General features: G+C 42.7%; 1 protein-coding gene across 2 annotated transcripts; it reads right to left on the bottom strand.

Moving 5' to 3' along the window:
* Nucleotides 1–409: 409 nt before the first annotated feature.
* Nucleotides 410–25,947, bottom strand: tmed2 (transmembrane p24 trafficking protein 2). 2 transcript variants are annotated; one of them, XM_073052008.1, is made up of 5 exons: nucleotides 25,679–25,947; nucleotides 9,079–9,271; nucleotides 5,373–5,393; nucleotides 4,120–4,227; nucleotides 410–2,435 (listed from the first exon to the last, which is right to left on the bottom strand). In XM_073052008.1, the coding sequence occupies exons 1-5, from the start codon at nucleotides 25,862–25,864 to the stop codon at nucleotides 2,311–2,313; spliced, it is 633 nt and encodes a 210-aa protein (XP_072908109.1). In that variant the 5' UTR covers nucleotides 25,865–25,947; the 3' UTR covers nucleotides 410–2,310. The 2 variants fall into 2 exon arrangements, with proteins under 2 accessions (XP_072908109.1, XP_072908110.1); XM_073052009.1 differs by lacking the exon at nucleotides 5,373–5,393 and having other exon boundaries at nucleotides 25,679–25,942.
* Nucleotides 25,948–27,303: the final 1,356 nt, after the last annotated feature.

The raw sequence follows: 27,303 nt of genomic DNA, 5'->3' as shown, positions 1-27,303 counted from the left end.
TGGCAGTGAACACCTGAAACTTCTTATCAAGACCAAGACCTCCCTTTGGTGTGCACCCCCTCACCATTTTAGTGTCATTTTCCTGTATTTGTCACTTCATTCTTCACACTCTGAGATAGAATTAACCAATGAAATACTGGGAAAGCGCTACTGAGTCGCCGACTGTTTCATCAAGTCATCAATCCAATGATACCACTGATAATTAGAACACTTTCAGCAAACATGTTAATACTGATTTAAATCACGAACAAGTCTGCAGTCGCTCAGCAGAAGGGTGAAGGACGGGACTTGATGTCTGCCCTGTCAGTATTTAAAGCTGGCCTGCCTCCTTGTTCTTAAAAATTACATTTGGCTCATACAGATACCTGATAATGAACACTGGAAATCGTCAAAGAACATGGCCACAAGATTTACCAAGTACTTTTATATAGATTGGAATCTAGAAACCAAATACAAGTCCCTCACATTCACAAAGGACAGAAAACAAACACCGAAAACTCCACAGCCTCCCCTGGAGGCTTAAAAGCAAATGCAGTATTAACTACATATTAGCATGTGGCTATTTCATTGGAAACATTCAAACTTTAATTTACATCAGTCACATCAGATTGAGTCAAAAGACACTGGAAAAGAATTAGCAGACACAGCAGCATTTCCTTTAAGATTTAAGTTTTATAAACCCGATCTTTTGAAAGTTTCACAATCTCACAAGCATTTTTCATCATAAGTCTTCACAGGCAGAAAATCCAGTCCAATTCCAAGGTATTGCCCAGGTATCCTGGACAAAATAAAGCTGCACAGACAGGGTCCATTTGTACAGTAACGTACCCAGTCACAGAGGATGTGCAGACGTGCCAAGACAGAACATAAACAGCTCTGACTGGCACTTTAGATATTAATATTCTACTGAAAACTCTGGCATGAACTATTTTAATATCTGTGCCACTTATTTATTTTTATTTTTCATTATATTTTTTAAATGTTACCCTCCCCCAAAATCCTTTCACTGCTCTGGGGAATTTCATCATAACTTGGCAAGGAGTACAGTTAATGGAGAGGGCAGAGAGAACCCCAGCCAATTATTCCAAACAGAAAAACAAGACAGCAAAACAAACAGTGCATATCACAACCCAAGTCGGACGATCAGAGGTCATCAGATGGAATCGGGTCACTGTACAGCCCACCAGGGATTATACTAAATTGCAACATTTCTGGAATCCAGTAACGTTCTCTTTAGTTAATATAAGTAAGTCTGACAGTGAACCGTCAAGGTTGTGGATTGGGTTGTCTTAGTTCACTGAGCGGAAGTTAAACTGTGACGTCTAGAACAAAAAGGTAAACCTATAACCTGAAATAACTTGCAGAAAATTGTTGAAAAGATGTTTCAAAAGACCAAGCATATTAAACTTATTCATACTATAGTCACAGTAGCTCACATTCCTAATGTTTTCCTGTGTTTACAATTTAATCCAATGTTTCCAATTACTGCAAAGCAATTAAAGTGGATGTTTATAATCCACACTCATAACCTGATATTCCCAGCAGCAAATTTGATTTCAGTGGTGAAAAACAGAATGAAATGACAAAGAAAGACTACATGAGACATGATTGAAGTGGCTGCACGGTATACAAAAAAACCTACAGTTCAGCTACTGAACCAACTGTAAATTTCCAGAGAGCGTCAAGTATACACCCACTTTACAAGGACCAATAATCTTCCAAAAGTAAACTTACACATTAACAAAAATGATTTCCAAAACAGTAAAGGGGATTTACGATCTTTTCTAAGATAAACTGATCTGGAGTAAAGATTTCCTGTACAGTTGTGGCACTGTGAAGCAATTGGACAATGCTGCCCCTAGGTTGCTGTCAAATGTAAAACCATGTCTTTGAAACAAGATGATAAACTGTAACTGAAAATTGTAGAAAATTGAGTTTTAAGGTGTACGCATACTAGTCACATCTTAATCAGTAACTCATATACCTAATGCCTTTGCTTTTTAAGCCCATCAGCAATGTTACCAATTCCAGTGAAGCAAATTAAAGCGTACTTAGAAGGAATTTGTTTTGATTTTTCAGAATCTGAATTGATTGGAGCATCAAAAGTCTCCTACAATGTAACTCCCGGCCTCTACAAAATTCTGTTAAGCCCACAGACTCCCAACATACTTCAAAGGGTGTTAATATAAACAGCAGTAAAAGATCATTAACAGTGCGCAAAAGGGTTTCAGTCAAGTGACAACGTAATAAAAGCGGTTGTGACCAGATACTTTTCAAACTGTTTCTTCCATGCTGAATGTCTGCACATGTTTAGACCACCCTTCGGACTTCAAAAAATCTCTTCAGGTAGTAGATCTGTCCAAGCGTCATAGCAACTAGTACCAGAGCTTCAAAGAATGACCAGAGGACCACTCTGCTGTTTGTGTTGTCGTTGACTGCGGAGTAAACAGAACAAATAGGATTGAGCAAGTTAAGACCATAAAACTATAAGATAATAGGAGCAGAACTAGGCCATTTGGCCCATCGAGTCTGATCCCGCATTTCATCATGGCTGATCCATTTTCCTTCTCTGTGCCAATTCCTGACTTCCTCCTGTGTCTCTTCATGCCCTGACCATTCAAGAATCCATAAACCTATGACAAATATACCCAATGACTTGGCCTCCAAAGCTGGCTGTGGCAATGAATTTCACAAATTCACCAACCTGGCTAAAGAAATTCATCAACTCCGTTCTAAAAGGACTTTCCTCAATTCTGAGGCTATGTTCTCTGGTTTTTGACTCCACCACCATCGAGCAAACATCCCTTCTATTGAGGTTTTTCAACATTTGATGTGTTTCAATGAGGCCACCCCTCAATCTTCTGAGTTCCAGTACACCCCAGAACCAAACACTCCTCAGATGATAAGCCTTTCAATCTCGGAATAATTGTCGTCAACATTCTTTGAACTCTTTCCAATGTCAGCACATCCTTTCTTAAGATACTGTCAGTAAACCACAATAAAACAAACTACCAACTGGGTTTTAATTCACTATCAGATCATATTGATATATCCACAATTCAGGAATCATGAATATCCCTCTCCCTTCACACCAGAAGTGTGTTTTCATTCTTTGTAATCTGTTGCACAGCAGCTAGTGCAGCGACCAGATTTCAGACTGCTGCCATATTCCAATGGAGACAGACAGGAGGAATTACACCAACATAATGACAGTCAAGGGGACAAACCAGCAAATGATAGACCAGGGAAATCGTAAGTCATGGGATCAGTCAAATAAGTGAGGTCAGAGAAGATGGCATTAGTAGGACCTTGTAAACTGCTACTCTTCCTCTTGCATTCCTCTGCCCTGGGCACTGAACCAGCAATACAGTAATTTGGTTTATAACAAGCCACATTAGGAAACCACATTTATCAGTCCCTCTGGTGCTGCCCCTCCTTCTCTTCTCCCATGGTCTGTTCTCTTCTATCAGATTCCTTCTCCTCCTTCAGCCCTTTATCCTCTTCCACTCATCACCTCCCAGCTTCTCACTCCATTCTCTCTCTCCCACCCATTTTCCCACCTATAATTTTCTAGCTTGTCCTCCTTTCCCTCCTCCCACCTTATTCTGGCTTCTGCCCCCTTCCTTTGTAGTCCTGAAGAAGGGTCTCAGCCCAAAATGTCAACTGTTTATTCCTCTCCATTGATGCTGCCTGACCTGCCAAGTTCCTCCAGCATTTTGTATGCCTAAAACTCCACTTACATAGATGATAGTTTCTTTTTAAATTTTAGAGATACAGCATGAAACAGGCCTTTCTGGCCAATGCACCGCCCAACAAGTTACTGGTTTAACCCCAGCCTAATCACAGGACAATTTACAAAGACCAATTAACATACTCACCAGTCTTTCTTTGGACTGTGGAAGGAAACCAGAGCACACACGAGAAGGCACATACAAAGGATGGCGGAATTCAACTCTTTTGACACCCTGGGCAATAATAAGTGTTCGAGTTCGATAGTGCAGCCACTTGTAAAGCAAACCTTCTACTAAGGGTCAGGTAGGATCAGCCTCTGGGAAATCATTAACTAACCCAGAAACAAAGTTAGCACTAAGCAATGCACTAAAGCAGAGATGCACTTACTTGCTCTGTGTATCCGTTCACGCACTTCCATGTACTCCTGCTCGTGCTTCACCGCCGTCATGGCCACGGCCAGCTCGTTGATCATTTCTTCCAACTTGTTCTGGTGAGCTTTAGTGAGAAACAAGATCAACATGAGACCTCCCATATCCTGCTGTTACCCTTTGGTCTGTTAAAGCCATTCCTTGCAGCAAACAGGCAACCTTCCAAAGCTCCACAGCGTGCAGGTGTTACCTCAAACACAACAAGCAAAACAATTTGGGAAAAGACTTCTACAACTTGTAAAATGTAAAAAGTTTTGAGAGAATTTTGGAAAGAAGAATAATAGGTTTATCAAATGATGAACAAGATTCAATTCTGTGGTATGATAAAAATAGCTACAAAAAATAGCAGAGACAAATCTTTACTGTTCGATACTGACATTCATCACATGGTCATGATTTTTTAAAAAAAATAATTAATAAGCAAATTATTATCATGGTAAAAAGGCCGCAGTAAATGCACTACTTGTTAATGAAAAAGCAAAAATGTATGTCAGGGTGGAGATACATCTTTACCAGAAGAGGTGTAAGACATTCCTTCCCTCCCCTAGCCTGCAGGTCACCCTTGGGCAAGGTGTAGCACCTACTTAGCCACCCCATCAGGGTCATGTGACGCCATAGAGCAGGTGGTGGATGGTCTTATGAGCAGCTGGTACATGTCACAAGTCCTGATTATGTGACCATTGATGCCAGGCAATCTCTGAAGAGCATTGATAATGGCTGGGGTCATCCATTTTGTAAAGGCACTGCCCAGAATGCAGCAATGGCAAACCACTTCTGTAGAAACATTTGCCAAGAACAATCATGGAAAGACCATGATTGCCGAAGTCATGCCAAAAAGTCAAAAATCAAAGTAAATCAAAGCGTAGGACCCAAAATGTCCACAGTGAATCTATCATAGCTACAAGGATTTTAGCTGTGATTAAGGACATTATTACAACTAATTCTTTGTAGTTCTACTGCCAAAAGCTTCCAAACCATCAGTCGTTTTTGCCCATTTTCACACCTCATCACTGAGTTAGTATCGTTAGCACACACAGCCAGCACACAACACTGGGAAATGCCGCAACGATTCCTGTAATCCAGAGGGAAAGAATTCATTCCCAAATGTAAATGGAGATTCCACAAGCCAGTTGCATCAGCCAAAAATTAGGGAATTGTATAGAGAGAAAAAAGACAGCAAAGAGGTGCATTAAAAACATTTAGTTGACATACCATCCCAAGTATTCCCATCACCTGAAGGGAAAGGTAAACAGAAGGACAAGGGATAAATACAACTCCAAGGTAAAGGAACAGAAAGCAAAACAGGGCAATGAATACACAAGGTGTCTTGATATTATATGTGTGTCCTTGGCTTTCAGAAATGTAGTCTTAAGCAGTTCAACATTTGCGCAGGCAGATATATGTAGACACAGGCGCCAAAGTGAAAATGCCTGAGGAATGTTTACAAACAGCTGCTACAGACCATAATACATAGGAGCAGAATTGGCTCATTGAGTCTGCTTTGCCATTTCATCACGGCTGATCCAATTCCCTTCCAGCCACAATCTCTTGCCTTCTCCCCGTATCTCTCATGCTCTGACCAATCAAGAATCCATCAACCTCTGCCTTAAACATACCCAATGACTCAGCCTCCACAGCCACCTGTGACAATGAATTCCACAGATTCACCACAACCTGGCTAAAGAAACTCCTCCTAATTTCTGTTCTAAATGGACGTCTCTCTATTCTGAGGCTGTGTCCTTCGGTCTTCGACTCCCCACACCATAGGAAACATCTTCTCCACATCCACTCTTATCAAGACAACATTTAATAGGCCCACACTGGCTTGCATTAGCACCAAGAGCTATAAACTCATCGATGTTAGGCGTGGATAGAGGACATTCAGCCCTTCATCAACACACTGACCCATTCAAATTAACCCTCATCCTCCAGCACTGAGGCCACAGCCTTCACCGGTACCTAAACACCTCTTAAATACTTTTGGCAACTGTTTCTACCAGTTTCTCAGGCAATGTATCCCACTCTCTGGGTGAAAATTTACCCCTCACCATTACCCTCTGGTTAGAAGAGGTGAGACTAGGTGAAGTGAGAAGCTCAAAGGTGATAGGTGAAAAAGGCAAGAGAGCTGGAAGAGGGTGCCAGAGGGAATACCAGCATCTGCAGAATCTGCTGTTATATGATTTTTAACTATGTTGCAGCACCACCTTCACTGACATTTAGACTGGCCCTTTATTCCTCAATACTCCCATTGATATATACTCCAACCTCATTAATACACCCAAGGTACATCACCATTTCTCAGCCCATTCCACCAACACCCTGTAGCTGAACACTACCCTCCAAATCATTTACATTTGTTCTAAACAAGGCTCCTAGCACTGATGCCTGTGAAACACCACTACAGTACCATCAGACACACTAACCCAGCCCTCCAAACTCCTAACCACCACTACTTTCACTTCCTGTCAGAGTCACCCAATGTACAGACACCTGTACCTAGTGTCGCTTTATGGACAGTCATTCTATAAGGTATCTTATGTATTTATATTTATAGCGGTATTTTTCTCAATTACTCTGCTTTTTAAAAAAAATTACTGTTTTTTTTGTGCTGATTTGGATCCAGAGTACCAATTACAATTGTGTATTGGAAATTACATCACACAACCATGAATCAGCCTCAGTATCTGATTGCTAGGGCAATTTTGGATCCAATTCACCAGCCTGCTGAGGCTCCCCAAGAACCCCAAAAGTTTGGCCCAGTCTCCCAAGTGAAACCTTGTCAAAAACTTTATTGAAGTCCACGCAAATCACACCTGTCCTCTCAAGAATGTACCAGGCAAAGTCAGGCTGGCAACCCACGGGCAGTCATTGCCATGTTAACTGTCTCTGGTCAATCCTCTCCCTCAATGTTTTCCTAATACTGATGTTACACTCACAAGGAAAACCCTGTGGTTACCAGGCTTTTCTCTGCTGCCTACATTGAAAGGAGGACTCATATTTGCTGTCCTCCAGACATCTAGAACCTCAAGTGTCAGTGAAGATTTAAAAGTCTCAACCAGAACCCTTCTTTTCGACATTTAATCGCAAATGACAAGAGAGAGACCAGACTGCCATGTCAGACTTCTTGTATGCAGTAGCAGGTAATTAAACATCTTTCATCTGTCTGAAGCCCAGACACACACGAGGGAAATCTTATACTGTGAATCCTCTGAACCTTTAGCCAGAACAACTGGACTAAGCCACTTTGTTCTACTCCTATAGACCTTAAATCATATCTTAAGATTTTTGTAGAATCAATTAGGCAAAGAGTAACTGCAAAATAAATTACAATTTACCCAATGAGTCCTACATTAGTTATTGTTCATTACAGCCCTTGATACTTCAATCCCTCTCAGCCCACTGGAGCTCACACGAACGCAGGCGCCTAACCGCATAACTAGAATTGCAGAAACACAAACTTCATTGTTACTCTTCAACAAAAACATTCTGTTCTTTAAAACAGATCACCAGAAACAAAGGTGTCTACTGTGACAAGAACCCAACTGGTGCACAAATACCCTTTAGCAAAAGGTCCGTGTGCGACCCATGCCTTTTGCGACTCTGACCAATTGCTATATGCGACCTTGACCCATGTTTTTCTGCGACTCTAACCCACATGGCCTCTCCCTGCTGTACCAGTGGGGTAGAAAAGACAAACATGGAAATAGCAGCAACTAGACAGAGAGTGAAATTCAAAACACATCAGTTCTTTCAGAATAATTTCCTGCCTTGCAACAAAGAACCTTGCTTTAGGATAAAGAAATTCTGAAACTATCCCACTACCCAAACAACAAAGCCAAACACCCTTACATGGTACTTCAGCTATAACTCTGCACAATCCACATTTTCCTGTTAAACCCACCAAATATCAAAGAATATCAAGTAGCAACAGGAAGCAGTTGAGAGACACATAAACATATTGGTTGAGTTGAATGGCTGTGCCTATAACTTACATAAGTGAACCCCAGGTCTCAGGCACCAAGGAGAAGGGGCCAGGGCAGGATTTTCACCACCCACAAAGACGCTGTAGCCCCTGAGGTGATGGGATTGGTCAGCAACTGGACTCTTCCCTTTCTAGACTTCTCTAACAATGAAAAGATTTAATTTCTGCAAAGTGCAACTGAATTTGGGCAGAATTTCAGGGCAAAATGGGGGACAAGGAAATAGTGGATGAACTGAATAAGTATCTTACATAAGTCTTTGCTGTGGAAGACACCAGTAGTCTGGTGGAAGTTCCAGGTGCCAGGGGTCATGAAGTATGTGAAGCTACCGTAACTAAGGAGAAGGTTCTTGGGAAACTGGAAAATCTGAAGGCAAGTAAATCACCTGGGCTAGTTGGTTCTGAAAGAGGTGGCCAACGAGATTGTGGAGGCATTAGTAACGATCTTTCAAGAATCACTAGATTCTGGAATGGTTCCAGAAGACTGAAACATTGCAAATGTCACTCCAAGAAGGGAGAGAGACAGAAGAAAGGAAACTATAGGCCAATTACTTTGACCTCAGTGGTTGGGAAGATGTTGGAGTCAGTCATAAAGGATGAGGTCTCAGGGTACTTGGAGGCACAAGATATGGCCCTGTTTAATGAATTGAGTTCAAAAGTCAAAAGTTAATGTTGCAACTTTATAAAACCTATTTTGGCAGTAGAGTCAAATAAATTACAGGCTTTTTAAGAGATATTTTGATAGACACATTGATGTAAGGAAGATGGAGGGACTGTAGATATGTGGGATTAGTGCTTTGGTGTTTTTGATTTGTTTTTTCTAGCTGGTTTGGCACAACATTGTGAGCCGAATGACCTATTCCTTTGCTGTCCCATTGCTGCCCATCTCTACCAATATTCCAATGGCCCCACCCTACCACAGTAACTGCAAAATCCCACCTTCCGTTTCCATGTCGTGTCCTTTCGGTGCCTCTCCAATGTCAATGGTGAACATGACTATTTTGGGGGTCATGGTAGACATTCTGTTACTGAAACAGAATTTATACGTCCCGTCCATGTGTGCAGCAAAAGTGTACTTCCCACTGGATTCACGGTCCCCCTTGTAAATATTTTTGCCATCAGGTCCCGTAATCTGCAAAAAAAATACAACAACCACTGAAGTTCTTGCAAGTATGACACTCAGAATGCACATGGAAGGAGGGCAGATACTTGATACAAATCCAAAGGACATAAAACAGATTTAAGCTTTATCTGCACAGTTTCCATGTGGATAAAGAAATACACATTTGTCATTGTCTCAATCTTCCAATTAAACAATGAATAGGACCATAAGACCCAGGAGCAGAATTAAGCCACTCATCCCATCAAGTCTGTTGCACCATTCCACTATGGCTGATTTATAATCGGAATCATGTTTAATATCACCTGCATATGGCGTGAAAATTGTTGTCCACTCAACCCCATTTTCCTGCCTTTGACAAAATGACGAGAAATAACTAAACGGCATTAGAAGATCTAATTAATGAAATTTTCAACAGTGTGTAACCACCTTTATCCCTCGTCTGGTTTAAGATGACACTTGTGAAGCCCAGTGACTACTTACTGGCGGCAAGCAAAACTAAGAATATAACTAAGTACTTTATTAATTATACTTTTTGTTATAAAATCTATGACAAACGATCACAGCAAACAATGTTGAGGTGAGTGAAGACAGAGCTGAGTTGAGGGTCGGAGCGTATGGGATCGAGGCAAAGTCAGAGCAGAGGAGAGGTGGATTTGAGGCCAGTGCACCTAAACAAAGAGTGAGGCTTGATCAACCTAAGTGCCAGTCCGATTTAGAAAGGTCAGGTAGGGGCCAAAACTTGGTGGCAGGGTCCAGGCCCAGAGTATATCATTGCGACAGGGATTACCTGATATTTGAAAGATTTGAACACTGGGCCAGATGGATTGAAAAGGAGGGTGTATGGACAAGAGGCAAGGGTTGGGCCAGTTGTTTCTGCTCACTGCTCCGCAGCGTTTACTGTGCTCTGAACTGAGGCAAAGGCCTGCTCCAGGCTTTGCGTCCATGGACTCACTTTTGTTCTCAATGCCATTTGCTTACTTTTATTGCTTGCACAATTTGTTCTCCCCCCCCCCCCCCCCCACGTTGGGTGCTTGACTGTATTTTTTATTTTTTTTTAAACAGGTTCTTTGCTTTGTGGCTGCCTGTAAGGAGGTGAATCTCAAGGTTGTATACTTTGACAGTAAATGTACTTTGAAACAGACAGCATATCTCAAATCTGTTTAGTCCCTTGGCTGAAATCAGAGGTCCTGACTTGTGGAGATGGAACCACAGCCCTTATAACTAAAACATAAAAAGAAAAGTAGTGAGTAGGAAAAGTGCAACTACGGAATCATGATACAGCTATACTTAAAAGGTGACGTAAATACACACAAACAGTTTCAGTTGCACACCTGTCAGGAAGCTGACAATCTGATCAGTATGAAGAGTCTCTAACTCAAACAACCAAATCACCAGACATACAGTAATTTAGTTCACCAGACTCACTTTCTCACAGATATCAAAACTGACAGGATGAGAAACCATCAAGCACGTACATGGGTACTGATTGAATATACTAAAACTCTACAGCCGAGTGGTGGGGCAAAGATCTATCAGATCTTTGATCAGAATCACTCCTTTACCAGAATCCATGGTAAATCCTGAAGGAACCAGCATTTCTAGTGGAGTCTAACCTTGAGTTCCCTGAGCTGGAATTTCAGCAACCATGTGTCAATTACAGTTTTGGGCCCCTCAACTAAGAAAGGACACACTGACACTGGAGAGAGTTCAAAGGAAGTTTACAAAAGTGATACTGTGAATGAAAGGGTTATCATTTGAGGAGCGTTTAATGTCTCTGGGCTTGTACTCAATGCAATTCAGAAGAATGAGGAAGGGGACCTATTGAAACTTATCAAATGTTAAACAACCTAGACAGAGTGGATGTGGAGAGGATGCTTCCCATGGTGGGGGAGTCTATGACCAGAAGACACAGTTTTAGAATAGAGGGTTGTCCATTGAGAACAGAAATGAGAGAATTTCTTCAGCGAGAGAGCAGTGAATCTGTGGAATTCTTTGTCACAGGCAGCTGTGGTGGCCAAGAGATTGGGTACTTTTAAGACGAAAGTCGATATGCTCTTGATTAGTCAGGGCATGAAGGGATACAGAGAGAAAGCAGGAGATTGGGGGTGAGAGGGAAATTGGATCAGCCATGATAAAATGGCAGAGTAGATTGAATGGGCTAAATGCTTAGTTAGAGCATTGGCTGATTGGTAGGAGGCAGCGAGTGGGAATAAAAAGTTCCTTTTTCTGACTGGCTGCCAGTGACTAGTGCTGCTCTGCAGGGGTCAATGTTGGGACCTCTTCTTTTTATGCTGTATATCAATGATTTAGATGATGGAATATAGATAGCTTTGTTGCCAAGTTTTCAGATAGTATGAAGATTGGTGGAGGGGCAGGTAGTGCTGAGGAAAAAGGTGGGCTGCAGAAGGACTTAGATTAGGAGATTGGGTAAGTAAGTGGCAAATGAAATACAATGTTAGAAAATGCATGTTCATGCACTTTGGTAGTAGAAATAAATGTGCAGACTATTTTCTAAATGGAGAGAAAACACATTAATCTGAGTTGCAAAGGGACTTGGGAGTCCTTGTGCAGAACACCCTAAAGATCAACTTGCAGGTCGAGTTGGTGCTGAGGAAGGCAAATGCAATGACAGCATTCACTTCAAGAGGTCTGGAATACCAGAGAAGGGATGTGATGCTAAGGCTTTAAGGCAGTGGTGAGGCCTCACCTTGAGTATCATAAACAGTATGGTACACCTTGTCTAAGAAAAGATGTGCTAGCTTTGGAGACAGTTCAGAGAAGGCTCACAAGGATGACTCCGGGAATAAAAGTATTATCATATGAGGAACGTTTGATGGCTCCGGGTCTGTACTTGCTGGAATTTAGAAGGATGAGGGGCAATCTCATTGGAACCTTTCAAATGTTGAAAGGCCTGGATAGAGTAGATGTGGAAAGGATGTTTCCCATGGTGGGGAAGTCCAGGATAAGAGGGCACAACCTCAGGATAGAAGGACATCTATTTAAGCAGTGATGCAGAGAAATTTCTTTAGCCAGCGTGTGGTGAATTTGTAGAATTTCTTACCACAGGGAGCTGTGAAGGCCAGGTAGCTAGGTGTATTTAAGGCAGAGATTGATAGGTTATTGATTGGACACGGAATCAAAGGTCACAGGGAGAAATCCAGGAAGTGGGGCTGAGGAGGGGAAAAAAGGATCAACCAGGATTGAATGGTGGAGCAGACTCAATGGGTCAAATGGCTTAGTTCTGCTCTTATGTCTTATATTGTCTAAAATGTCTAGGGGCTTCATAATATGAACCGCAGAATGCAGAGTTCTACAAAAGATGGAGTGTTGTTTTCTTTGTTAGCATTCAGCCATGATGTAGAATGCAAAATCTGAAAGGGAGGTGAAAGCAGATTCTCTGTAACTTTCAAACGATAAGGCAGTGAAGAAGGCCAATGGAATGTTGGCCTTTATTACAAAGGGAATTGAGTACAAGAGCAAGGAAATCCTCTTGCATTTGTACAGAGCCCTGGTGAGACCACACCTGGAGTACTGTGTACAGTTTTGGTCTCCAGGGTTAAGGAAAGACATCCTGGCTGTAGAGGAAGTGCAGCGTAAATTCACGAGGTTAATTCCTGGGATGTCTGGACTGTCTTATGCAGAGAGGTTAGAGAGATTGGGCTTGTACACGCTGGAATTAAGGAGATTGAGAGGGGATCTGATTGAAACATATAAGATTATTAAAGGATTGGACAAGATAGAGGCAGGAAATATGTTCCAGATGCTGGGAGAGTCCAGTACCAGAGGGTATGGTTTGAGAATAAGGGGTAGGTCATTTAGGACAGAGTTAAGGAAAAACTTCTTCTCCCAGAGAGTTGTGGGGGTCTGGGATGCACTGCCTTGGAATGTAGTGGAGGCCAATTCTCCGGATGCTTTCAAGAAGGAGCTAGATAGGTATCTTATGGATAGGGGGATCAAGGGATATGGGGACAAGGCAGGAACCAGGTATTGATAGAAGATGATCAGCCATGTTCTCAAAATGGCTGCACCTATTGTCTATTGATAACAAATATCGATAGGCTGTGGCGAAAGTACAACAGAAAACTGAAGAGCTTTTACAACCATTGCACGTTCCTGTTAAGGTGAAGGACAAGACTTGCAGGTTTCTGGAACCCTGATTGACAAGTGATATTGAGCCTCTAGTTAAAGAAGGCAAAGAGGACTGGGCAAGCAAGGTGCAGCAAAATCCTGTGAGATTCTGTAAGTATATTAAAGTGGTGGCTAGTGAGAGAACAGGTGCCCCCAAAGTTCAGCAGGGCCATCTGTGTGTAGAAAAGGAAATGGCAGATTTGTAATGGATATTTCTTTGGGTTTTCCTGTGATTAAAACAATGCAAGCTAAGGAAATGGGGGAAGTGAGTTGTGGCGTTTTGCACCACATATGATTCACATGTACTGAGGTACAGGGAAAATCACCCATACAGAACAATTCGGAAAACAGTGCAGTGAGATAGCAAAATGTAGAACAGTAACCAAATGCATTATAAAACATTACAGTGCAGAGAAAATGCAGTGCATGGTCAAAACAAGGTACAGTGGTGTTAGAAAGTTTGTGACCTTTAGAGTTTTCTCTATTTCTGCTTTAGTATGACCTAAAATATTCTCAGACCTTCACACAAGTCCAAAAAGTAAATAAAGAGAATACAATTAAATACCATAAAAACATTACACTTTTTAATTGAGAAAAATTATCCAATACTACATGTATTTGTTGGAAAAAGTACATGAACTGTGGCTTTCTGTAACCGGTGTGATCTCCTTGAACAGCAGTAACTTCAACCAAACGTTTCTGATAATTGTTGATCAGTCCTACACATTGGCTTAGAGGAATTTTAGGCCATTCCTTCTTATAAAACTGCTTCAACTCTGGGATCAGTGGGTTTCCTTGCATGGAACTGCTTACTTCAGATCCTTCCACAACATTTCTACAGGCTTAAGGTCAGGATTTTAACTTGGTCATTCCAAACCGCAAAAGTTCTTCTACCTTAACCATTCTTTGGTGGACTGACTTGTGGGTTTAGGGTCGTTGTCTTACTGCACGATTCACTTTCTCTTGAGCTTCAGTTCAAGAATGTAGAATTTGCTGGTGCAATTCTGAATTCATAGTTCCATCAACGATGGCAAGCTGTCCTAGTCCTGAGGAAGCAAAGCAGGCCCAAATCATGACACTGCCACCACCATGTTGCATAGATGGGATGAGGTTCTTCTGCTGGAATGCAATGTTTGCTTTTCACCTAACATTTTAGCCAATAAGTTCTGTTTTGGACTCATCCATCCACAGAACATTCTTCCAATCGCCTTCTGGCTTATCCACATGGTCTTTAGCAAACTTTAGACAGGCAGTACTGTTCTTGGAGAGTAGTGGCCTTCTTGCAATCCTGCCATCCACACCATCGTTGTTCAGTGCTTGCCTGATGGCAGATTCATGAACACTGACATTAGCCAATGCAAGACAGGCCTGTAGCTCCTTAGATGTCACCCTAGGGCTCTTTGTGACCTCCTGGAATATCACACGCCTTGCTCCTGGGAGAGATTTTGTTGGCCAACCACTCATGAAGAAAGAACGAAACCACAGTCAAAGTAGTAAGAAGTCTCCGAGAAAATCGTATATTTTATGTAGAAATTAAGAGTAGGTGGCGTCCACAAAAGAACGGACTACCACAGGAATCAGTCCTGGCACCTCTACTATTTAGCATTTACACAAATGACCTTTCCTAACACACGCAGGTTTATCTATACAGACAACCTATGCATAGCAACATAAGCTAACTCCTTCCAAGAAGTTGAAGTACGACTTACTGCAGCCCTCGAAGCAATGAAGCAGTATTATGAAAAATGGTCTCTGAACCCAAATCCAAAAACTCGAGTGTGTGCATTCCACCTGAGGAATCGAGAAGAAGCTCAGAAACTCAAGATCTTCTGGTGTGGGAAGGAGCTCGAACACCATCCGGCTCCAATTTACCTGGGCGTGACCCTGGATAGGACGCTTTCATTTGCCACCCACATCCAAAAACTCCGAGGGCAAGTTGGCTCTTGCAATTCTGTCTTGAAAAAATTAGCAGACACGAAATGGGGAGCTAATGCTCACAACTTAGATCAACTGCCCTAGCACTCTGCTATGCACCTGTGTGAAGCAGATCAGCCTATGAAAAGAAAATAGACCCGTTGCTTAACGAAGCCTGCCGAATAATCACGGGCACACTGCGCCCCACACCCACTAACATCATTTACAGACTTGCAGGCATTGCTCCCCCAGAGATCTGAAGACACACTACAACAAAAATTGAAAAAGGTAAACAGAACTCAGATCCACGGCACCCACTACATCATCATGTGCCAGTTTCCAACCGCCTAAAATCGAGGAAAAGCTTTGTTACGGTGGAGGAACTACCACACGGAACATTCTCCCAAACATAAAGGACTGACTTCTGGCAACACCAACAGAAGTCAGAACCCCACCAAACAATACAGTGCAAGACCCCACAGAAATATTGCCAGACGGGGCACTGCTTGACAGACAGAAGTGGTGCACTCTCAACAGAGTGAGACCGGGAGCTTCTAGGATGGGTGACAATATGGTGAAGTGGGGTTTAATGACCAGCGAATCCTGTGAGTATGGCAAAAAGGGTGCAGAACATTGAACATGTTCTGCACAACCGCCCACTCTCACCTGATCTAGCTGACACTGACCTGCTCAACATCAACCAAACAACACTAGAGTGGCTAGCTGTCTGGTGTGACAAGCTATGATGATGACTCGTGGGGAGAGCAGCAACAGTGCTGAACTGCCTTTATTTGCACAACATCCGCCAGAATGTAGACTGGTGGAGCCCAAACTCTTTAGAAATGGGGTTGTATCCTTTTCCAGCCTGGTGAGCATCAACAATTTGTTTTCCCTGAGGTCCTCAAAAATCTCCTTTGATTGAGGCATAGCACACTTCCAAAATCCCTGTGGTAAAGATCAGACTTTGATAGTGAAGATTCAGGTTTATGTTCTTTAAATAGGATAGGGCCACCCACACTCATTCCTGATTATCATCCCGTTGATTAAACACCTGACTCTAATTTCCCTTTCAAATGAACTGATAATCCTAGGAGGCTCACATACTTTTTCCAACAAATACATGTAATATTGGACCATTTTTCTCAATAAATAATCAAGTATAATTTTTTTTGTTATTTATTTAGTTGGATTCTCTATCTAGTTTTAGGACTTGCAGGAAGATCTGATCACATTTTAGGTCATATTTGTGCAGAAATAGAGAAAATTCCAAAGGGTTCACAAACTTTCTAGCACTACTGTAGATTGTCTGGTTGAGTGAAGGGAGAACCTATTTCTGAACACCTTAGACTAGATTTCAGAAACTGATTAAGGCAGATAACCCAGGTGCTGGATTCACTTCTTAGTCTCCAAGGTTGAAATGTAAAAAATTGTTTTGCAGGATTTGTTTTAAACTTAGAACTGCAAATAATATGAGAGAAGCTATGAAGTAGAGAACCGTTTCAGTAGCTTCACATGAACAAGGATGAGAGGCACTAAATTAAATTTACATCTACCTTATACATTATATTGAGATACAGTGCAGAACAGGCCCTCTGGCCCACACCACCTAGAAACCCACCTATTTAACCCTAGTCTAATCACAGGACAATTTAAATCTTTGGACTGTGGGAGGAAACTAGAGCACCTGGATGAAACCCACACATTCACAGGGAGGACGCAAATGCATTGCAAGTGGTCTGGAAAACAACACTGGGGCAGATAAGCCACTATGGGATTAACATCCTCTGATTTATGGTTGGCGGGGTGGAGTTGAGTCTCTACCAAAGGAGACGCAAGACACTCCTTCCCTCCACCAGCCTACAGGTCACCCTCGGGCAAAAGATATAGCACTGTTTAGCCTGCAAATCAAGGTCATGTGGAGCAGGTGGTGGATGGTCGTATGAGCAGCTGGTGCATATCCCAAGTCCTAGTTATGCAACCACTGAGACAAGGCAATTTCTGAAGAGTATTGACAATGGCTGTGGTCACTCGTCTTGCAAAGACACTGCCCAGAAGAAGGCAATGGCCATCCACTTCTGTAGAAAAATTTGTCAAGAACAATCACGGTCTTGGAAAGACCATGATCACCCACATCATATGACATGGCACATAATGAATGAATGGCATCTCCCTCCTCCCTTCCAGTCCTGATTAAGGGCCTCGGCCTGAAACTTCAACTGTACACTCTCCATACATACTGCCTGACCTGCAGAGTTCCTCCAGCATTTTGTGTGTTACTCTGGATTTCCAATATCTGCAGAATCTCTGGTGTTTATCAATGAATGAATGAATGATGTTTACAAGTGTAAAAGGCAACTCAACTGAAACAAGATTCTGAGTCTTTACGGGTTGGACATGAAGATGCTTCCTCCTGTGGGAGAATCTAGAACTTCAAAGGGGGGGGGGGGTCATCACAATTTAATAATGAGGAGTTGCTCATTTAAGACAACCAAAGAGAATTTTTCCCCCTCACAGAGGAACTCCTCTCAGACTTCCAGTTGGACACAAGTCTCAACTTTAACCAACACTTCAATGATAAATTCGGTCATCTACATCAGCGATGAATACTGCAGGTAGACAGCACGTTCAAAGTACATTTATTAGCAAAGTATGCATACTTTATACAACCTTGAGATCTGTCTCCTTTCAGACAGCCACAAAACAAAGAACCCCAATAGAACCCATTAAAAACAAAAGACCGTCAAACATCCAGTGTGCAGAGAAAAAAAAAAACATGCAAATAAAGCGAACAGCATTCAGAAATGAAGTTTACAATGCCAGGCGTTACTGTAGTCGATTCAGAAGGCTTCAGTCCAGCACAGAGCAAAGCCCACGGAGCAACAAGCCAAATTGGCCAGTTTCTTGTCTCAGACACCGACCATTTCAATCTGGCCCAGCTCTTAAATCACCAAATCCTCGGTTCATTCCTTGCCCTCTGTTGCCTTGATAAAGCCAGTAACTGACCTTACCAATTCAGCTTGGCCCTTAAATCAAGCCTCAGATCATTCCTTGCCTTGGCTCTGCTGAAATCGAATGACTTCAAGAGCATGGTGACCAGCAGCACTCACACCACAGTGACAGTGTTTTGAGAGGTTGGTGATAAAACAGTAACTCCTGCTTGAGAAGCTCCAACTTGCCTATCGGCATAAGAAATCCACATCAGATGCCATCTCGCTGGCACTTCACCCAACGCTGGAACATCTGGACATACATACATCAGTATACTCCTTATCAACTACTCAGTTTGCTCAGTATTCAATACTATCACTCCAGCAAACTAATCTCTAAGTTTCAAGACCTTGGCCTCAATACCTTCTTGTACAATTGGATCTTCAATTTCCTCACTTGCAGACCCCAGCCAGTTTGGCTTGGTAACAGTATCTCCTGCACAATCTCCCTCAGCACAGCTGCACCATAAGGCTGTGTGCTTAGTTCACTGCTCTACCCGCTTTACATTTATGACCGTGTGGCTATGCATAGTTCCAATGGCATATTTAAGTTTGCTGATGATGCTATTGAAGGCCAAACAAAAGTGGTGACAAATCAGCACATAGGAGGGAGATTGACAATCTGGTTGACAACAACCACCTCTCACTCAATGTCAGCAGGATCAAGGAGCTGATTATTGATTTCAGGAAAAGGAATCTGGAGCCAGTCATCAGGAGATCAGCGGTGAAGAGGGTCAGCAGCAGATATAAATTCCTGTTTATCATTTCAGAAGATCTGTCCTGGATCCAGCTCATATGTGTCACAACAAAGAAAGCACAGCAGCACCTCTACTTCCTTAGAAGTTTGCAAAGATTTGGCATGTCATCCAAAACTTTGACAAACTTCCCTACAGATGTGCAGTAGAGAGTATTTTAAGGGTTGCATCAAGGTGTGGTATGGAAACACCTTGAACAGAAAAATCCTACAGAAGTAGTTGATACTTCCCAGTTCATCATAAGTAATGCCCTCCCTGAAAATGAGCAAATCTATAAGGGACGCTGTCACAGAAAAGCAACACCCAAAGACCCCCACCATCCAGGCTATGCTCTCTTTCCACTGCTCCCTTCATGAAGGGGACACAGGAGTCTTAGGACTCACACCAACATGTTCAAGAACAGTTATTACCCATCAAACATCAGGTTCGTGAACTAGAGGGAATAACTTCACTTGCCCCATCGCTAAACTGTTCAGTTTATAGACCCACTTTCAAGGATTAATCTCATGTTCAATATTTATTATTTATTTTGTGTATTTGCACCATTTGTTGTATTTTGCACATTGGTTGTTTCTCTGCATTGCTGGTGCTGTCTTTCATTTATTCTATTGTGCCCACAGGAAAATGAATCTCAGGGTTTTAAATGGCGATATACATGTACTTCAATAATAAATTTACTTTGTACTTTTAAATCCAGTTACAAGGATAAAACAGAACTATACTTGATCTGCAGGGGAACACTTTGCATTTAGTGACTACAATGTCATTAGTTTCCAAGTAAATATGCAAATAGATAGGCCTGGTCTGTGGATTGAGATTCTAAATTGGAGAAAGGCCAATTCTGATGGCATCAGAAACGACCTGGCAGGTGTGGATTAGAACAGGCTATTTTCTGGCAAAGGTGTACTTGGTAAGTGGGAGGCCTTCAAAGTGAAATTTAGAGAGTACAAAGCTTATACGCGCTTGTCAGAATAAAAATTATTCTGATATGTCAGGAGCAAAAGGATTGCAAGGGACAAAATTGGTCTTCTGGAAGCTCAGAAGCGTTATCTATGCATGAGGCCAAAAGAGATGAGGAAGATCTTAAATGACTTTTTCCATTTGTATTTACTCAGTAGACGGACACAGAGTCTACAGAAGTGATGCAAAACAGAATCAACATCATGGACCCTATATAGATTACAGAGGTGGTGGTGCTTGCTAACCTGTGGCAAATTAGGATGGATAAATCCCAGGACGTAACAAAGTGTTCCATCGCACCCTGTGGGAGGCAAGTGCAGAAAATGCCAGGGCCCTAGCAGAGATATTTAAATCATCTTCAGCAACAGGCGAGGTACCAGAGGATAGCCAATGTTGTTCAGTTGTTTATGAAAAACTAAAAATAATCCAAAAAATTTTAGGCCAGTGAGCCTGACATCAGTTGTGGGAAAGTTATTGGAAGGTATTCCAATGGAACGGATATAGAAGTATTCACTGAGATATGAACTAATTAAGGATAGCATGGCTCCATGCGTGGTAGGTTGTGTCTAACCAATCTTATAGAATTTTTCAAGGAAGTTACCAGGGAAGCTGACAAAGGAAAGGCAATGAATGTTGTCCACATGGACTTTAGCACAGCAATTGACAAGATCTTGCATGGGAGGTTGGTCAAGAAGATTCAGTTGCTTAGCTTTCAAGATGAGTTAGTAAATTGGATTAAACAATGACTTCGTGGAAGAAGCCAAAGAGTGGTAGTAAATGGTTGTCTCTTTGACTGGAGGCCTGTGACCAGTGGAGTTTTTTTGTTCATTTATTTATTTATTCAGAGGTACAGTGTAGAAAAGACCCTTCCCATCTAAAGAGCTGCATCGTACAACAACCAGCCCTAGCCTAATCATGGGACAATATACAATGACAAACTGCCCTATTAACCGGAATATCTTTAGAAACCAGAACACCCGGAGGAAACCCATGAGGTCACAAGGAAAACGTACAAGCTCCTGATGGATGGGCTGGAAATGAATTCCGAACTCAGAAAGGGCTGAGCTGTAAAACTGTCTCACTAACCACTGCGCTACTGAGGCAGCCCAACATGAGAGTCAGGGAAAACTACAACACGGGAACAGGAAATGCTGAACCATTTGCACTGCCTAGTCACATCGACAGCCTAGTTCCTGGAAAGCTGTCCACATCATGATTTCTGTAATGCAAAACCTCACCATCTTGAGCAGATGACAAGAATTACAAGTTGAAAAATAAATTTTTTTTTTCCTACGTAAATTCAGTGGAAGTATAATACTTAGGATCTCAAATTTTTGGGTAGTGTGTGAACTCTGTAAGACAAGCTTCCGTTACCTGAATGGTCACAATGTGGGGGTTGACTGTACCTACTAACACAACACCTACAGCCCTCTGAGGTACCAGGAGTGAGGAATTAGTCAGAAATGCCTTGTGGATAGTGCAACATGGAGCAGAGATTTGCTGTTAGATCAGAAAACATTAGGAGAAGAATTAGGCCATTTGGCTCATTGAGTCTGTTCTGCCATTCCATATTGTCTGATCAACCTCTGCTTTAAATATACCCAATGACTTGGCCTCCACAGCTGTCTGTGGTAATGAATTCCACAGATTTACAATGCTTTGGCTAAAGAAATTCCTCCTCATCTCCATTCTAAAGAAATATCCTCCTCTTCTGACTCTGCCCCCGCCCCCAGTCCTAGACTCCCTCACCATAGGAAACATCTTCTCTAAATCTACTCTATCTATGCTTCTCAATGTATTAATCCTGCTGGACAGTAGTGGCAGGATGAAAGATTAGCTTTGCTTGTCACGTGTACATTGGAACATGTACACAACCAATGCAGTCTGGGGATTGTGCAGGGGGCAGCCCACAAGTGTTGCCATGCTTCCGACATCCACATAGTGTGCCCAAAACTCACTAGCCCTAACCCATGCTGTACACCTTTCAAATGTGAGAGGAAACCCTCGTGCTCCTGGAGGAATGTATAACCTCTTTACTGAGAGTGGCAGGGACTGAACCCCAAGCAATCTTACAGCTGATACTGTGAGGTGTGGCACTAACCGCTACTCTACTGTGCCACGCCCGATGAGGATCATAAAGCCAACCACAGGATCTGTCGGTCATGAATTTACTGAGGAACAAAGGAGTGAACTACCTCCCCCCCCAACTGGGCCGTGAACATGTGATGTTGTTGTGAAGTTTGACTGAGAGCTGGGCCCTCCCTTCCTCCCCACCTGGCTTGCTTTTCCCTCCCCAGTGCGACTGCACAGGAGATTTACCAGGAAACTGTCTGGATTAGACAGCGTAAGGGAAGGTTGAGCAAGCTAGGACTTTTCTCTCTGGAGCAAAGGACGTTGAGAGCTGATTTGATAGAGGTGTACAAGACGATAAGAGGCATCAATTGAACGGACAGCCGGAAACTTTTTCCCAAGGCGGAAATGATGAATACGAGAGGACAACATTTTAAGGTGATTGGAGGAAATTGTAGTGGGCAGGTCAGAGGTAGTAATTTTACACAGAGAGTGGTGTGTGTGTGGAATGCACCACCGGGGCTGGTGGTAAGAGGCCGATACATAGGAAACAGTTGAGTTATATGGAAAGATTGAATAGGTTAGGACCTTATTTCTTGGAATGTAAAAGATTGAGAGCTGATTTGATATATTTGATTTGATTTGAGGTATACAAACATTTTGAGGGGTATAGATAGGGTAAATGCAAGCAGCCTTCATCCACTGAGGTTGGATGGTACTGCTACTAGATGTCATGGGTTAAGGGTGAAAGGATTAACAGTAACACAAGGGGAAACTTCTTCACTCAGAGGGTGGTGAGTGTGGAACGAACTGCCAGCACAATGGTGCATGCGAGCTCAACTTCAACGTAGTAGTATGGATAGGAACATGGATGGTAGGGGTATGGAGGGCTATGGTCCCAGTGCAGGTCGATGGGAATAGGCAGTGTAAATGGTTCTGCATGAATTACATGGACTGAAGGACCCGTTTCTATGCAGTACTTCTTTATGACTGTGAGAAATACAATGGATTCCAGTTAATTTAGCCATCGGTAATTGGGTTAGCTATTTATTTGGGACGACTCTTAAAAGAACAAAAACTATTCAAGAATTAGCCAGGATTCCTTTTGTTTATTTGGGATACTATGCTACCTAATTGGAACAGAACAGTTTCTAACTAGCGTCAGACATGTGCACTTTGGAGCCATTAAGACACTACACCGTACTTAAAGCAAAAAGTTTGCAAATGGTGTCGATTGTGTGTGTATGTGTTTAAAAAGTAGTGAGTTTTGTCACTGATAGTTGGTGAGAGATAACCAGGCAAGACAATTCAGAACTGTTTTGCATTCAGGCTTGTAGATGCCAGAAACAGCCCGAAGTGAAAATGAAACAATTTCACTACTTCAATAAGTTAGAAACTACGAAGAGCTTGAAGGTATCATCATTCACCTTGAATGTTGCAAAGAAAATAAAGATTTGGAAGATACAATTGTCGAAAGCATTGTATGAAAACAGTTCATTATCTGCACTAGGTGCAATTATGCTGGTTTTGTACATTAACAGTCAAAAGAACATGACGAAGGTGAATTCTCGGGGATGGGGAATGGTCAGATAATGGGTCAATGTGGTCACCCTTCAAAAATACGCAAGTTACTACTAAAGACTGAATTGTCAGCTTTTTCACCGCAGCTTTCCAATTTTATGAAAGAGTTGTAATAAACTCTAGTGGAAACACTTTCCAATTGCAGGTGGATCTTAATTCATTTCTGTAATCAAACATTGAAGGACTCAAACTTTAAATACAGTGGTCTTGATACATCACCTAGAGTAGGGGTTTCCAACCTGGGGTCCACAGACCACTTGGTTAATGGTAGGGGTCTATGGCATAAAGAAAGGTTGGGAACCCCTAATCTGAAGTTAAACACTACTCTAATGTTCCTTATCACACTGTTCTGATGGAAAAAGAGGAAACAAAAGATGGCGCAAAGAGAGGAATCTCAAATCAACAGATTTGTTTCTACTTTCAGCAAGTCTCCTCTGCAATGTTGTGTAGTTGACTCTGCAACTACACTCGTAAAGTTCTACATTTGTACAGTGGAGCGCATTTAACTGGCTGCATCACTGTCTGGTATGGGGGGGCAGGAGCTATTGCACAGGATTGAAGCAAGCTGCAGAGAGTAGTAAACTTAAGTCAGCTTTATCATATACAATGACCTCCGTAGTTCTATCCTTAACGACCACCACCACCCAGGACATGCCATCTTATCATTGCTACCTACCATCAGGGAGGAGGTACAGGAACCTGAAGGCACACACTGAACAAATCAGGAACAGCTTCTTCCCCTTCTGAATGGACAATGAATCCATGAATACTACCTCATTACTTTATTATTTTTAATTTATTTTATTTAGCTATGTAATATATATGTAATTATTGTAATTCACCTTTTTTCTATTGTTTTGCATCGCAAAGACAGACTTCATATCATATGCCGGTGATACTAAACCTGATTCTGAACTTCAATATTGCCCAAATAATGAACCAAAGATCCACCATCTTATCGACAATCATAAACTTGCGCTATACTGAATAATAGCAATTTACAAGTGTAATAAAAATGTTGTAAATACACAATTCAAGGAATGTTTAACATAACATATGGTCTCTTTGCCAGAAAGTCTACACAATAAAACAAGCTTACAGACATAATGTTTTGTAGAGTATTTCCATTTGCAAAGGCAGTTATTGTACGGTTTAAGTCAAAATGAGACATTTACCTTCAAGACCCAGGAGGTAACAATACTGAACTCACCTGCCCCATCCTTGAGATGTTCCCACAACCAATAATCTCACTTTAGGGACTCTATCTTGTTATCCCATGTTATCGTTATTTATTGCTATTTATTTATACTATCATTTGTCGTCTTCTGCACTCTGGTTGATCTTTCATTTACTCTGTTATAGTTACTTTTTTTATAGAAAAGCTGAGTATGCCCGCAGGAAAATGAATCTCACTGTTGCATAGGGTAACATTTATGTACTTCAATAATAACATTTACTTGGAACAGCTAAGTGGAGGTAACTTTGCGGGACCCCAAGGTCTGCAAAACTCCTCTGCAAATTAGCTTGACAAGATCCACGTCTCTTTACCTTTTAACCCTTCAATACCCGGAGGGCCGGGTAACGCACTAATTACGGGAGATACTTTATGAACAAGTAATTTTGTCCTTGCACTGAATGGAACAAGGGGATTTGCCTTTATTTTTTGATGACCCGTCAACTAGAAACTAGTTACACCAAAACTTCACCAAATTACAGAAAAATTAAAGTTACTTTCTTTAGTAACAACATTTTGCACATGTGCCAGATGAAGTAATAAGACGAAGTTCCTGCAGAAACGTGATGAACAAATTTGCTTGGCTGCAGTAGGAGCGCGAACACGGCGGGGAACCCCATGTACCTGAGCCCGGCCACTGGTGAGGGAAGACCGGGTCCGCACACTCGAGTCTTCGAGCCACGGGACGTTTACCCGAGGAGCCGCCGTCCCCAGGGGGGACACAGCAGACTGACCCTCCTACCACTAATTGGGCCTACGGCCTAGGGAAGCCGGGAGCTCGCGTTACCTCCACATCGATGTCCAGGAAGCCACCCTCGGCCACCTCGAAGATCAAGCCCATCTTGGTGCCCGACGTGACCTTCTCGAAGAAGCACTCCTCGGCGTGCGCATCGATGCTGACGAAGTACGCGGAGGCGCCGCACAAGTAAGCGAGGAGGCCGAACAGCACCGAACACTCGCCCAGCGTCAACATCTTGTGTCCGCGCTGAGGCCAGCAGAGCCGAGCCCGCCTCAGCCACTGCCACGTCACCCCGCCGTGCCGCAACACGCATGCGTGGCCCCCCTGTTCGCGGACTGCGCCTGCGCGCCTCCAGGTCACCCCTCCACCTACTGCGCCTGCGCGCTCGCCGTTCGCTAGCGCTGACAACGTATCACCGTTCCGCAGTGCGTTTGCCCAGGAGAACTGCGCCTGCGCGGTGGTGAGGGTCGAAGATGGAGGGGGAGGCAGTTCGTCTGCGAACCGGGGTCTACTTGAGCGCCAAGGGCCCAGTTCCTTCAAAGCAGGTTGTCATTACCCCTGAATCTTACTTTCACCCAGCTCATTTATTCCCCTTACAGACTGTGTCTTCATCACAATTTACTTATCTTAGTAACTTTTGTGTTTTCTGCTCTAATCTTCCTAAGCTTTCCCTCAATGAATTCCGCATTTTCTCCTGGGTTTCCCAATTCCCTTACAGAGTCAGAGAAGTACAGCAGAATCAGGCCCTTCGGCCCGTCTAGTCAATGCCAAAACCATTTAAACTGCCTACTCCTATCGCCCTACACCAGGAACGTACCCCTACTATCCATGTACCTGACCAAACTTCTCTTAAACGTTGAAACCGAGCTCTCATGCACCACTCACGCTGGCATTAGAAATGGTTCTACCAGGCTTAGTGCTAAGCAACACGTGAAGGGCAGTAGCCGGAATTGGTCATCAGAGGCTATTTGAGATGCACTCCATTGGGAACATTTAATAGGTAGTGAGAGCTCATTCCCACTACCACTTCTGGCTTTAGCAACCTTAAGGAACCCTTGGCCGAAAGTCCAGTTTCTGTGCTCTCAAGCACCTGGAGGAAGATGCCGTGTAGTCTGAGGGAGAACATGGAAACTCCAGATGCAATCAGAGGTTGGGATGGGGCACAGATCCCTGGAAGAAGTTGCTGTGTAGTCACAGGGAGAACATGCAAACTCCGGTTACAATCAGTGGTCAGGATGGAACCAAGGTCTCTGGAGGGAGTCACAGTGTGGTCACGGAGAGAACATGGAAAGCCAGAGGTTGGGATGGAGCCCAGGCCTCTAGAGCAGTGAGTCAGCTGAACCAGGCACAATGCTGCCTCGTACTCTTTAATGCTCTGTTCAGATTTTGATTCAGGTTCACATATATTTAATGCATGTACATCGAAATAAGTAGTGAAATACGTTGTTTATGTTAACAACCAACACCACCTGAGGATATGCTGAAGACAGTCTGCAAGTGTCACTACACCAATGTAGCACAGCTGTGCCATTCAGCAGAACAACGCAAACTAGAGCAAAACGCTGACCGTTTATTCCTCTCCATGGATGCAGTCTGGTGACCTGAGATCCTCTAGCATTTTGTGTACGTGTGTTGCTTCACAGTTATTGAATCGGGTTTAATATCATCAGCAT

This window comes from Hemitrygon akajei, chromosome 7 (assembly GCF_048418815.1).
Source record: "Hemitrygon akajei chromosome 7, sHemAka1.3, whole genome shotgun sequence".
Classification (NCBI taxonomy): Eukaryota; Metazoa; Chordata; class Chondrichthyes; order Myliobatiformes; family Dasyatidae; genus Hemitrygon; species Hemitrygon akajei.
The sequence above is the reverse complement of the archived record's forward strand: the minus strand, read 5'-3'. Positions and strand labels throughout refer to the sequence as shown.